We start from the raw sequence: 14,112 nt of genomic DNA, 5'->3' as shown, positions 1-14,112 counted from the left end.
GCAAAAAACGTATGTAGGCATCACACATCCAATGCCTCGTGCAAAGCACTTGAAAAGAAGGAGAAAAAACAGATAGAGTAATTGCAGCTCTCCTTAATTCACACATTTTCATTAAGGCTGTGGTAACAGCAGCAAAACGGTGAAGGTGCAGGGGCTGCAGTTGTGCAGCAGGCTGGCAGCAGCCCACTGCTGGGTGCGTGTTTCCCTTTTCCCAGAGCAGTTGTGATCAGGACCTGGGAATGAGAATCCCAGTGAGTTTCAAGAGGAGACCATGCTTAAAACCTTGAGTGGAGACCTGGCCCTTGGTCCGTGGGGATTTGTGCCTGAGAGGGAGAGGGGTGGCTCACATTCCTGCTGCACCCTTGTGCCAGGGCCGGAGATGAGGGCAGCAGGCAGCCGTGCTGAAGCAACATTGTGCGTGAAATTGCACCCAAGTCGTGCCGCTAATGGCCTGTGGCTCCGCTGCCTGGCCATGGCACACGCACCCCACCATGCCCCCAGCCACTCATTGTGTCCCCCTGCCATGGGCTCCCACAGTCCCCGAGTGGGAGGCTGCAGTGGGGGGTGCAGTTGTGCATGGACCAAGGCTGAGCTTCTCATGGTGACTGTGGAGCTGTGACGTGTCACCGGGCCCATGATGTCATAAGGTGCCTACTGGAAGGCTGCAAGAGCACCTGCGCCTTCACTCGCACGCTCTCCTCTGGACAAAACTCTCGAGGCAATTTTTCCCCCCACGAGTGCAGGCTGCCACGGCCGTGCTCGTGCCCTGAGGCACTCTGCAGCATGACCATGTCGATGCACTGTTGCCTTCTGGAAGACGCCAAGTGCGATTTGAGGCAGGCAGAGAGGGAGATGCGGAAGCAGCTGAAGCTGATGCACTCGGAGGTGCAGCAGCTCTGCGAGGAGCTGCCCGCGCCCTGCCTGCGCAGGCTGGCCGGCCGGCACTGCTGCCTGCACCAGCGCGACACGTGCCCCTGGGAGCGCTGGACGCTCACCAGCAGGGTGGATGTGGAGCAAGAACCGGCCAGGTAACTGGTACTTACCTGCTTTCCATGGGCATCGGCACAGGATGGAGGAAGGTTTGGCATCAGTGCCAGGAGCCAAGGTGGAAGCAGATAAGCGGGATTGGAGAGAAATAGCCATTTTCAGATAAAATTAGTTGAAAGGGGAATGGGAAGCATTGCTTGTGCATCCAAGCAGCCCAAGAGGAGCCATGTAGGCAGTGCTCATGTTGGAAAGAGTTTGGACCATGGGGATGTGACATTAACCACCTCACAGACTGCATCTGAAGTAGAATACACAACTAGATCCAAAGCTGTTCAGCTGGGGAAAAAAGTCCATCTTCGATGTAAATTCAGTGTAAGTTTGTTAAACCCATGAATATCTTCATCAGTAGCCAAAACGGGCCTGTATGCAATAGAGTGCAGCACTGATGCACCACAGATATTTGCCCATATTTTCTTACCTCATACAGCAGGAGGAATAAGTGTCAGGATTTCTACATCTCCATTTTGATCACCGGTGTGATGATTTTATTTTGTTAATGGAATTCGAGATGGACTGTAGTCGGGCTAAACCCCAAAGGTAGCCCTACAGGTAGGGAGTTGGTGAATGATAAAACCTTATCATTTCTGTTAAGGCACATTGAAATATTGAGAGGTTAGAGAGGCTAAGAAGTCCCTTCATCATCATCAGCTGTGGGAGTCTCTTGCTGTGTTTGTGGAATTGGTATTTCCTCCCCAAACTCAAGTTCTGTTTGAGCTCTCCTGTGTTGCACCTGGAGATGATGACACCTTCATCTTGGCAATTAAAAATGTGACAGTTTTGTTACCTGTAGAGCAGCAAGAATCATCCCACCATCTGCCACGTATGTTATCTTCTGGGTGCAATAAAGTTAGAGGAAAAAGGAAAAAGCCTGACCCTGGGTTAATTCTACACTAGCTTCAACAAAACCAAAAGTTGCTGTGAGGTTACTTTAAACTTATTCAATAGCTGCAGCTCACACAGGGCTGTTGAGTGGCAGATTTCAGATCCCAGGTGTTACCAGACTGGTGCCTGTGTTCAGATTTTCATCATTGCATTGGGCACCAGAGCTGAGCAGGCACAGCGTCCCCTTGCAGAATCATTGCACATCAAAGTCCCAATGAAAGAATAGAATTCAGTGCGGATGGAAGCTGGGAGGTCTCAGGATGGGCCGTGGAATGCCAGGACATGCTGTCCCTGAGCGCCAGGCTCCCCAGCTCTGCTGTGCTCAGGACAATTTGCTGTTTTGAACACGAGTCCGTACCACTGCCATCTGAGACCTCAGCACAGCAGGATTTCAGCCAGTCACGCTGGGGAATTCGGCCATTCCCTTTCCCAGAAAAAGTGCTGTGAAGGACCAGCTCTTCTCAGCTATTTATTCTCCTCTGGCCAGCAACATAAAAGACTAAAGGGGCAGGTGGAAGAGCCAGCCCTCACAGAAACCAGATCCCAAAATCACCACATCAGGCTAAATCACTGCAGGTTTTAAGGATTGCTGAAGCGGATGTACCTGGCTAACAAACCACTCCTTAGGGATTTCTCACCTTAGTTGTCATGTCCATTTCCTTATTGTTTGCCCTGTTTCCTCTTCCATCACATCCATTATCTTTTTAATTTGGCACCTTGTGTCCAGCTTAGCTATTGTAACTGAACTGACCCTTCAATTGTCTGCTTTACAAATGGTTTGACTAAGAGTCAGCTTTTTGGTTGAGCAGAATCACTGTTTGACAGTATTAGAGATAATTTTAATGGCTCAGTGACCCTCCAGCCCAGCTCTGCAGGAGCATTTCGGGTTTTTTTGCCAGATGTGTCTCCTTTCCACTGATTGCTTTAAACAGAACTCCCCACTGAGAAATGTGATCTATTGTAACTATCCATTTAAAATGTAGGACAAGAGGTAAGATGGACACACGTGGCTTTGTGAGTGTATGCACACATGGCTTCTCTGTATTTAGGTGAAACAACTTTCCAGCTGCACAATTGCCCCATCCCAAGAGGGGACGCTAAAATAATCCCGCATGCTGTGGCATGCAGGTGGGAGCTCCTTCTGATGGTGCAGCCACCATCCCAAGTGCTGTGCATCAGCATGAAGATGGATCAAATATTTTCCTATTTACTTCTGTTGTCCTTCAGGTGGTCCACCCATTCCACTGTGAGCTGAACTGAAAGTCTTTTCTCTTGTTTTTATTCTAGCATGCGAAAAAGACTTCGCAGGTTGTGTAAGTGTTCCCATGATCACGAGCTTTTGGCTTTGATAGATGTGGAGGGTTTTGACCCCAACGACATCATTGTGATGGTAAAAGACAGGAAGGTGAAGGTGTTAGCGGAGCACGAGGAGGAGCACACCACCGCAAGAGGGAAAGAGTATAACTACAGGAACATAACGAAGCAAATCAGCCTGCCGCCGGGGGTGAGCGAGGATGAGGTGACCTATTCGCTGGCACCAGATAACATCATGAAGATTGAAACGACACACAACTGCTGCCCTTGTCTCCTGGGCCGCTGAGCCACAGCAGGGAGAGCACCAGGCACAGTCACTGCTCTGCCATATCCCTCCTCTCCATCGGCTTTAGGTCTGTCCCGCTATCCATGCGCCAGCATCTCCGCGGGCTTCTTCTGAAATAAAAGTCAGCATGCCAAGAAGATGTGTGTGAGCCTCCTTTTGGAGGGGTTTAGTGGGCAGAGCGGGGATGCCAGTAGGGAAACACAAGGATGGTTTTGGGCATACATGGCTGCAGTCACTTGCTGGGTACCAAAGGCACGGCTGGAGGTAGCGTGGTTCAGGGAAGGTCCCCCACGGGACCCCCGCACTGCTGGGGCATCGTGCCTGCAGCAGCTAAGGGGTCCCTGCTGCCAAGGGCTCCCACCCACTGCTTCTGCAACCAGGATATTACCCTGGAAACACGCCTAAAGGAAACAAAGCCAGTCCTCTATTTTCAGCCTGCTAACAGCCGGCCCTGCTTTCACAATTTACATTCATATTATGAAGACAGTGAAATCAGAAGGGAATGGGTCACAAAGCTGAGAGCACCACAGCTGGGGGGGACCCCAGCTCCACCACCGCTGCTCCCCTTCTCCCAGCTGTAGACACGCTCCAGTGAGGAGCAAGGCTGTCCCTGTACCTGCATTTAAAAGGCTCAGAGCAGCCCTTTGCATCAATTTGATGCCATCTGGACACAGCTGGTGAAAGAGCTCCTCAGTCAAACAGCAAGCAGCTGAGGATCAGTTTGGCTTGGCAATAATCAGCTAGGTGATTTAACTTTGGTGCAAGAAATGCGTTGCTTCTGGCATGTTTGCAGCACCCAGCTAGCACTTAAGAACCAGCTGCTAGCAAATTTTAAGCTTTATGGGCTTGGTGTGGAGCTGTGTCAGTACGGAACCGTAGAGCTATGGAATGGTTTGTGTTGGAAGCGACCTTTAAAGGTCAACTAGTTCCAATCCTCGTGCCATGGGAGGGACATCTTCAACTAGATCCAGTTACTCAAAGCCCCATTTAACCTGACCTGGAGTACTTCCGGGGATGGGGCATCCACAACTCCTCAGGACAACCTGTTCCAGTGTCTCACCACCCTCATCATTAAAAGTTTCTTTCTTATGTCCAGTCTAAATCTACCACCTTGCAGTTTAACCCCCCTTGTCCTGTCACTATAAGCCTCTCCATCTTTCTTATGATCTTCCTTTATATATTGAAAGGCCACTCGTGCTCAGATAGCCTAATCATGCTGATGCTGGTCAAGGACATTTAGAAATAAGCTGTACCTAAACTAGGAGCCCCCTGTGAGAGCAGGTGGCATGGACAGGGACTGGCGATGCTACAGACCCACAGAGAAGACCATCTTCTTACAAAGCAACCCACTGAGTAACAAAACTGAAGGCTCTTTGGCATACAGTTTTCTCACTTTGTAGTTATTTCTACAGAAACTGTCTAAGCGTGCAAAAGAGAAACATATTTCAACACCTTCTGTCTACGCGTGACTTCAGACTTGCAGAATATATCGAGTCCCACAGCGATCACAGGGCTGGCTATGACTGCTCTGATCCTTATTGCTCATCCTTTAACACATACTTTTCACACTTTTCTCCTAAATTAGGCTCCTAACACCAAATCACACTCCTGAACATCAAGACTTTATTGACAGATATGACTTCAATCCCAGATTTCAAGACTAGAAGGCACCATCAGATCACATAGCCTTACCTCTTCTTGTCTTATACCACAGACAAACTGCCTGAAGCCTAACTTCCAGGAAGATATCTAGTCTTTATTTGAAGATCTCAGGAGACAGACACCAGCATTTCTCTTTGTATTTTGCTCCAACTGGTAGTTTCCTTGTAATTAAATGTCATGCCTTGTTACCAACCAGAGATTTGCATCCGCAGTTCATTTTTTTTCCTCTGTGATAACAAAAGCCCTCAGAAGCTGACTTTGTAGTAACTCAGCAGCAGCTATGAACTTCTCCTACATTGCAAGCAAGTCACTTCTCAATCTTGAAATTCTGAAGTCTCTCATTGTAAGACCTGGTGTCCAGCTCTTTAATATTTTTAAGCTCATTCTTGCTCCCTTTTTCAAGTTTTTGGTGCCCTTGGCAAAAGCAACCACCAGGACTGGCTACAGTAATTCCCTCTGCACCCCACCAATGCAGTGTAGGATGGTAGAAACACGTTGGCTGCTTTGTCATCTTCTCTGTCTCTTTCTGATGCTGCATTGCATGAGGTTCTCCTGCCAAATGGCCATTTCACTCGCATCTCTAGGGCTTGCTGAGGGTGTCACATCCCCTGCCAGCGTGGCCTGTGCTGCTCGTCCCCACGCTGCCAACACGGAGGAGGTTGGTGTGGCAGTCCAGGGGACACGAGAAGCACCGGGGGAAGGAACACCCTTCAGATGGCAATGATTTTGGAAACAAACTGCTTGGTTTATATTTTTTTTTTGTACAGAAATGAGCTACAAATAGCCATTTCTTTTCCTACTGATGAGGACTCCTAATGTTTAAATTCAAAGAGGACTTGTAGGCTGGGGATGCAAAATCTTAGCAGGCATTGCAAAGAAAGTTCCTAATTCATTTTATTTGCTGTGAAATGCTAGTTCAGGCTGGTAGGAGCATCTTTAAGACTTTTTTCCATAATAGAAGTAAATCACTCAAATAGTCAGTTTTGTGAATACCCACATGCTGTAAATACCTTGGGCCATAGCCAAAAGCACTCTCAAAATCTGTACCCTCTAAATACTGCTTAGATGAGCGTTTGCTACATGCAAATAACTTTAGAAGACCTCCATTAACACAGCAAGATGTGCTTGCTTACATCAGCATCTCTGAAAAAAACTCATTTGCCACTAGGTGGCAGCTTTTTTTTTTTTTTAATTTACCGCTGTGTAACATTTTTTAAAAGCGAACCCGGTGAAGGCACTGTCAAAAAGCAATAGCGTTGGCATGCACTGCAGCTGGCATTTTTCTCTGCAACGCTAATGGCAGATGATGAGGACAGCAAGAGTCAGAGCTGTGGTTTATGATCTTAGGTGTGCAGGAGCCCCTGTGACAGACCACCGTCACATTAGGTTTCTGCACTGGATTAAATTAAATTGACCTTTGATCCTGCAGCTCTTCTGCCCTGAGTACAGCTCCTAGACAAGGCAAGTCTCATGTGTTTCAGCAGCCCAGCTCTACTGCAACTATTAGCCTCAATGGGGATTTCCAGGATTAGTGCGCTCTTCAGCATATTGTTGCAACAAATTATTTTGAGAGCCAAATTTGACCATCCTCATATAGCAGATACCCTCTCTGAATTCCTTGGCATGAGGAAGATGGTTGAGAGGGCAACTTGGCTCTGTAGCTGTAAACGTTAGTGCATTCTTGAACTCTAGCCTTATCAGGGCGTTTATAAATAGCCAGAGCCCTGGGAATCTGTGACAGGAGGTCATCTGAGGATGCCAGCCCCAGGCACCTCTTTGGTCATGAGTTTCTAGGGGGTTTCCTACAGGCAGGCAGTGCTCATGTGGAAATGTTACTTCTCTGCGGCTATTGCACAACCGGGGAGAGTGGTGCCTTGGTGGGCAGTGCCAAGCGGTCCCAGGCTCCTCTGCCGCTGTGCCCGAGAGCTCCAGCGCTGCCCCAGCTCCCGCTCTGCAGGCAGCCCCTGCGGGAGGGCTGCTCCTCCACAGCAGCAGGTTGTGCCTGTTGCAGGGGACAGCCCCACACCAGGGGACAGCCCTGTGCCTCTGTCCCTTATCGCTGGTAGTGGCATCATGAAGTGGTTGGGACCACACCATGGGGGGCTGGTGTGGCTGCCCTCCCCTGCACCTCCATACCAGGCAAGAAACTTCATCCATCCATTTTATTTGTGCCTAAGTTAAGTTTAACCATTGTCCCTGCTAAGCCATTTGGCACCTCAGTCTCTTAGATAAACTTTCCAAGCCTGTTTTCTGTCATCTCCCTTGGAGAAAGCACTAAGAGTTTAGAAGACAGAGGCTTGAATCCATGGCTTCAAGTCAGCCTCTGTACCCAAGACTTGGTGGGTTTGTTGTCATCCTGGATTCTGCACTTGTCACCTCATCAATAATCCTGCACTGGATTTAGGTTAGGAGTAAGCTGATCCTTCCAGCGCACTCAGTGTGACCATCAAGAAGCTGCAACCTCCATGAGTATGGGGCGCTGGCCCTCACTCCCCCTCTTTCACCCGGCAGGTCCCTTCCCTGGTTACTTGAATAAAAAGTTATTTTTCCATCTCTAGCTGTATTCTAATTCCTCCCCCCATCCCATTTGCACTCCTCCACTTCAATTGCTGTAGGTTAGTCCTTTCTTCACTTCATCAAGTGCTGTGTGGGGTTTTCTTCTTCTCCTGAAAGACAGGTCCGTTTGCTGGGGCTAAAATACCAGTGTAGTCACACAAAGCGTGGCTGTCTCTGAGGTTATCCTCTCAATTGCTTTATTATTTGTAGGTGGTGTGAAATCATACCCCTGTAATTGTCCTTCTTGATTTCAACATTAATTACAAATAATAGGAGGTCTCTTGGCTTTTTGATCCCTTGTCCTGGCCCCTAACTTGGGACATTACATGTCGTCTTTAAAGACCTGCAAGTTAAAATCATTCTATAATTTAAAAAACTGCAAGCCACAAATCAAATACCCTGCACATTACTAGAACAGATTTTAACTTGCCAGAAAAATAAAATGCAGCTTCTTTTGATTTGTTTGTGTTTTTTTTTTTTTTTTAATATAGATTTGTGCATCTAACCCTGTGTGTGCAGAAAAGCCTGCAAAAAGGAGAGTGGAGAGGGCTCTGCCTCATGGTCACCTGAGTGGATGTGGCACTGTGAAATATACCAAAAGAGAAAAGAGAATCCCTTCCCCACTGAGGTCTGGGTCCCAAAGCCCAGGTGGGTCCCGGATCCAGAGCTGAGAGCGGCCTGCAGCAGCTGGAGTGGGCGCCCAGGTGATGACAGCACTCGCCCTTGCGTCCCTGCACTGCCCTGGGGTTGTCACCTGGGGGGTCAGCAGCCACCATGCGCCCCGTGTTTGTGGGGCATAGAGTTGTGTTCCTGCAGGCACAGAACCAGGAACACCACCCAGAGCATCTGGCTGTGGCCTGAGAAGCATTTTGAGGAGAATTTGAGCCAAAAGTTAGGTCATCGGGAAGGCAGAGAGACCAGGAAACCTTCCAGAGTGCTCACAGCCCAGTTGAGCCCTGCGGGACCCAGTGTCCTGGCTGCCACTGGGACCAGGCCCCGCCAAAGCCCAGCACTGGGAGCAGGAGGGCAGGCTCCGTGTGCCTGAAGAGGACAAAAGAAAAATGGAGAAGACAAGGGACTGAGGTCAAACAAGTTAATTGAAGACACTCAAGTCCAGGCACAGTCCCCGTCAGAGCATCGCTAAGGTGCTGCAGAGCCCACTGCCTCCTGCTCAGGCCAGCAGCGACATCCACACCGAGCAGCGACTCTCACTGCTGTGTGTGTCCTGGCTTATCCCTCTCCCAGCTCAGTGTTGCTGAGCTCCTTCAGGGCTGGCCCACCAGGAACATTAGTGACAAAAAGAGCAAGGTCCCTGCTCCTGGCTGCAGGGTTGGGTACCGCACCAGGAGCCCACTCAGCCTCTTTTCTCAGAGTGCCTGCAACCTGTGGAAGTAGGATAAACTGCTTCAGTCCCACTGCACACACCCTTGCATGGAAGAGCTAGCAAGGGCAAACATGCTCCCCATGTTTGGTGGGGGGATTTTCCAAACCACGGGCAAATTCTTAAAGAGGCGCTCCATCACCGTGACAGCAAATGGAGAGGGCTGAGCCGGGAGCCAAATGCAGTCCTGGATCCAAGCAGGTGCTCTGAGAACCACAGCACATGGAGCACCATGTATGGGGTGCAGCCAGCCAACTGTTTTTGTCGCACTTAATTCATTTTGCCTAAACCCTTGAGCTGTATGGAGATCTGGGAGAAAACACATCCCCACAGCTCAGCCCTGGCCCCTCAGTGTCATACACTGTCAGGAGCTGGAAAACCAATGCAGCAGAGCTTGGCATCAGCCAGAGGCTCACTCAGGCAAGATATATGTGCAAGGTAAAATCTAGTTAAAAAGAGATTTAAAAATGAACTCACAGAGGACTGTGTAGCGGGGAGCAGAGGGATGCATTGCCTGCCGGTGTGTCGGTCAGCAGCGGGCAGCTCTGCAGGCAGCACAAACAAAACTTCCCCTCTAACAGCCTATGTGAAAGGAATTTATTGGTCATGGCCTGTCCCCAGGGTGCTGGTGACCCTGAAACAAAAGCTGCACCCCATTTGCAGCCAGACTATGGTGGCCCCTGCTCCATGCCAGGTAGCACCCTGGGCCTGTGCTGTGCCACGTCCCCAGCAGCTGGAGGCAGGTGTCACCCAGGACCAGGAGCAGTGACACCTGCACTGTGCACAAACACAGGACAGCACTGGAACCTTCCTGTTTTTCTGAACATCTCTTTGGGAATATTCTAATGACAGAACAAGGGTAAGGTTGACCAACTGTGTCAGAAACAAACAAACAAAAAAAAAAAAAAAATCAGTTTCAGATCAGAATTCCCATAGAAAAGCCAAGCACAGGCTTGACAATGTTGGAGTCCTCGTGTTGGGAGATGCTATATCCTCAGACTGCCTGAGGACCCTGTGCAGTACCTAATTGTTCCAGCAGAAAGTTTATATGTCCGAGACCCAGCATGGTGTGGTATAGAGTGCTCAAATCTGTATTTCATCTAGCGAAGAAAAACTACAACTGAAATATTAAAGGAGTAAAGAGTACAGGTTCCAAACAACTTCAGAAGGAATCAGAGTGAGGACAAATTTAAAGCAAGAACATTAAATTTCACATTAGGAGGAGAGCTGACTTTGGAGCAACGTGAACAGGAAAAGTGTGTGCAGGGACACCACAGCAAGGACTGCACAAATAGCCTGCCCCCAAAACAGGCAGAGGCACAGGTTTGGGGATGTAGCTGTAAATGGACTCAGGGTGCACCAAAAATGCTTCACTCCTTCAGCAGTCACTCTTCACTAGATCACAGTAAGGTGCCGTGGTTTTGGCCAGCCACCCGTATCCAAGGGTGAAAACAGGTCCCAGCAGCCTTTTCAGTCCCTGGCACACAAGGCAGTGGTCCAGAGCCAGACCAGGGAGCGATGTGAAAGCAGGCAGTGACTGGGACCTGCTACCAACAGCTTTGGTGGGATTTCCCCTGCTGATGATGTGTCATGGCAGCAGTGGATGCCTCTCACCCAATACCAGCTTGATGTATGAGTTGTAGCTCAGCTCAAGGACAACCAGCTGTAGTAGTCTGAAGTGCAGTGTATGGAGCTAGATGACCTGATGATGTCTGCTCCTCAGAAAGGCTGGTTAGCTTCTCCTGAGCACACACCCACCCTGGGGCGGTCCCGCCACAGGTTGCAGGAAGGAGCTCCCATCCATCCTTTGCCAATGACAGAAGTAGCTCGAATCCCAGCAGGGTTCATTTTCTGTAAGGGAATTTTTGTCTTTCAAGTCAGAAATAAATGAATTAACAGTTAAACACTTGCCTTCTTGCAAAACAGACATCTCCACACAAAAAAGCATAGTCAGTTCATGATTCCTAAATCACCTCAGTACCTCTTGTAGCTCTTCGTGAAAGCCTCTGGTTTCTCTAGGACTCAAATTCCAGCCCTTGAGCTCTTCTCTTGCAGCAATACTTGGTTAGTCCTGGGACACTTGTGTTTTGGAAAGATGTAAATCTGAGGCTTGGGATCTCTGCAGAAGTGTCTCCTGATGACACCCCAGAGACCTGACTTCATCCACCCCATCGCAGGGCTTGGCTTGGAAGAGAAACACTATACCGCACCTTTCCTTCTTGTCTGCTTTGTTCCACCTCAGCAACCCAGGCTTTCCACTTACATCCAGGTGGCTTTCAAGACCTCAGCCTATTCTTTCTGACCTGTTAACAGCTTTCTACCCATCAACCTCTGCCACTTTCAATTTACAAACAAAGAGCAGTTTGCTTTCAACACTTCATGTGTGTAGATCTGTGAGATCTGGCAGAAACAGCAGCTCATCACTTCCGTTCATTGCGCTGGAGCACAGTATCACAAATAACAAGTAGGGAGACGAGTTTACCTCTAATAATCTAACATTTTTAGAATATTCCTTTGATTATTACAGAAGGAAGGGTAACTAAATGTGTTTGAAGAGACAGAGGCTCTCTCCCTTGCCTAGCATTAGCATCAATTTCTCTGACATTATTTGTGCTACTTTTCTCCTGGGTATAGAGGTTTAACTGAATTTCAGACATTGTCAAGAAGACTTGAAAGGTAAAGGCCAAATATTTTTATGCTTGCTGGCTGGAATAGTTTTTATTTCATCTCCCTGACTGTGATTATAGAGACACTTGCTCCTTGAAAACAGTGTTAAAATCACAACTGCTCACAAAGCCATATAAAAGTAATTTATTGCACATCACTGAACACCCTCAAGAGGCCTGAAGCAGAATTAGCATTTTTATAGGGAGTGCTGGTATATCCTTCTGCACATACCCTACCTGTTCTTTTGTTCCTATGTGATGTTTATGAAAGGCACATAATACTTGCAAAGATGTTCCCAGCACCACATAAAAAAGCCAAAGCCAGGTAGAAGAGTCTCTGGCAGGATGCAGCGGGCCACATCGACTTTCACATCAGCCCCAGAGAAACATTTTAGCTCCATTAAGTGCTGAGGACCGAAGGCACATGATTACCTGTGCTGACCACAAAAGGCTGGTTACTCCCGAGCAGAGAAGCTTTGACTCATGTCACCTCCCGCTGGGTCAGTGACACCAGGTTGTGGCAGGTGGCACAGGGAGGACCTGAGAGGAGAAGCAACTCAGCCTGTCAGCAGGCTCTCCAGCACGTTTTAAGACATGCACATTTCAGCTGAAATAAAGGTGACCATCACTAATGTCACTGGTTGGGCAAAGAAATAAAATATCCAAATAAAGAAAAATAAAGAACAAAAGTGGGTGCTGAGGGATCTGGCTGAAGTCATTGCTAGACCACTCTCCATCATTTTTGCCAAGTCTTGGGAAACGGGAGAGGTGCCTGAGGATTGGAGGAGAGCAAATGTCACTCCAGTCTTCAAAAAGGGCAAGAAGGAGGACCCAGGTAATTATAGACCGGTCAGCCTCACCTCTGTCCCTGGGAAAGTAATGGAACAGCTTATCCTTGGTGCCATCTCAAGGCACATCAGGGATAAGAGGGTTATTAGGGGCAGTCAGCATGGCTTTACCAAGGGTAAGTCATGCTTGACCAACCTCGTAGCCTTTTATGAGAATGTAACAAGGTGGATGGATGACGGCAGAGCGCTGGATGTGGTCTACCTTGACTTCAGTAAAGCCTTTGACACAGTCTCTCACAGCATCCTCACAGCTAATTTGAGGAGGTGTGGTCTAGACAATAGAGTAGTGAGGTGGGTTGCAAACTGGCTTAAAGAGAGAAGCCATGGAGTGGTTGTCAATGGTGCGGAGTCCAGTTGGAGGCCAGTATCTAGTGGAGTGCCTCAGGGGTCAGTACTGGGGCCAATATTATTTAACATATTCATTAACGATTTGGACGAGGGAATTGAGTGTACTATCAGCAAGTTTGCTGATGACACCAAGCTGGGAGGAGTGGCTGACACGCCAGGAGGCTGTGCTGCCATCCAGCGGGACCTGGAAAGGCTGGGGAGTTGGGTGGGGAATAACCTGATGAAATTTAACAAGGGAAAGTGTAGAGTCCTGCATCTGGGCAGGAACAATCCCAGGTTCCAGTATAGGTTGGGAAATTACATATTAGAGAGCAGCGTAGGGGAAAGGGACCTGGGGGTCCTGGTGGACAACAGGATGACCATGAGCCAGCACTGTGCCCTCGTGGCCAGGAAGGCCAATGGCATCCTGGGGTGTATTAGAAGGGGGGTGGTCAGTAGATCGAGAGAGGTTTTCCTTCCCCTCTACTCCGCCCTGGTGAGACCCCATCTGGAACATTGTGCCCAGTTCTGGGCCCCTCAGTTCAAGAAGGACAGGGAACTGCTGGAGGGAGTCCGGCACAGGACAACAAAGATGATTAAGGGAATGGAGCATCTCCCTTATGAAGAAAGGCTGAGGGAGCTGGGGCTCTTTAGCTTGGAGAAGAGGAGACTGAGGGGTGACTTTATTAATGTTTATAAATATATAAAGGGTGAGTGCCATGAGGATGGAGCCAGGCTCTTCTCAGTGGCAAACAATGATAGGACAAGGAGTAATGGGATCAAGCTGGAACACAAGAGGTTCCACTTAAATTTGAGAAAAAACTTCTTCTCAGTGAGGGTGACAGAGCACTGGAACAGGCTGCCCAGGGAGGTTGTGGAGTCTCCTTCCCTGGAGACATTCAAAGCCCGCCTGGACATGTTCCTGTGCGACCTCACCTAGGCGTTCCTGCTCCAGCAGGGGGATTGGACTAGATGATCTTTTGAGGTCCCTTCCAATCCCAAACATACTGTGATACTGTGAAGTTGCGTAGGCTCGTACTTTCTGCCAGCCACACCAGTAGATGCCACAGTAATTCTAATTCAAACCACCAAGATAGTTGGGATTTAAAAGTCTTCTATCAACAAAGCAGTAGCAAGAGAGTT

The 14,112-nt window shown here is 48.7% G+C and overlaps 1 protein-coding gene across 1 annotated transcript; it reads left to right on the top strand.

Annotated features, from left to right (window-relative positions):
• Nucleotides 1–152: 152 nt before the first annotated feature.
• Nucleotides 153–3,666, top strand: ODF1 (outer dense fiber of sperm tails 1). Its single transcript, XM_065831770.2, has 2 exons — nucleotides 153–1,028; nucleotides 3,217–3,666. Exons 1-2 carry the CDS (start codon nucleotides 784–786, stop codon nucleotides 3,527–3,529), a joined length of 558 nt encoding a protein of 185 aa, XP_065687842.1. The 5' UTR covers nucleotides 153–783; the 3' UTR covers nucleotides 3,530–3,666.
• The last annotated feature ends 10,446 nt before the right edge of the window (nucleotides 3,667–14,112 follow it).

Source organism: Patagioenas fasciata, chromosome 2, assembly GCF_037038585.1.
Source record: "Patagioenas fasciata isolate bPatFas1 chromosome 2, bPatFas1.hap1, whole genome shotgun sequence".
NCBI lineage: Eukaryota > Metazoa > Chordata > Aves > Columbiformes > Columbidae > Patagioenas > Patagioenas fasciata.
The sequence above is the reverse complement of the archived record's forward strand: the minus strand, read 5'-3'. Positions and strand labels throughout refer to the sequence as shown.

What these genes read in the sequence shown, in the direction of transcription:
- ODF1 (XM_065831770.2), top strand. Translation starts at nt 784, where the DNA reads ATGACCATGTCGATGCACTGTTGCCTTCTGGAAGACGCCAAGTGCGAT. An exon ending in GTGGAGCAAGAACCGGCCAG is followed by an intron (nt 1,029 to 3,216) that starts GTAACTGGTACT and finishes TTTTTATTCTAG; the next exon opens with CATGCGAAAAAGACTTCGCA.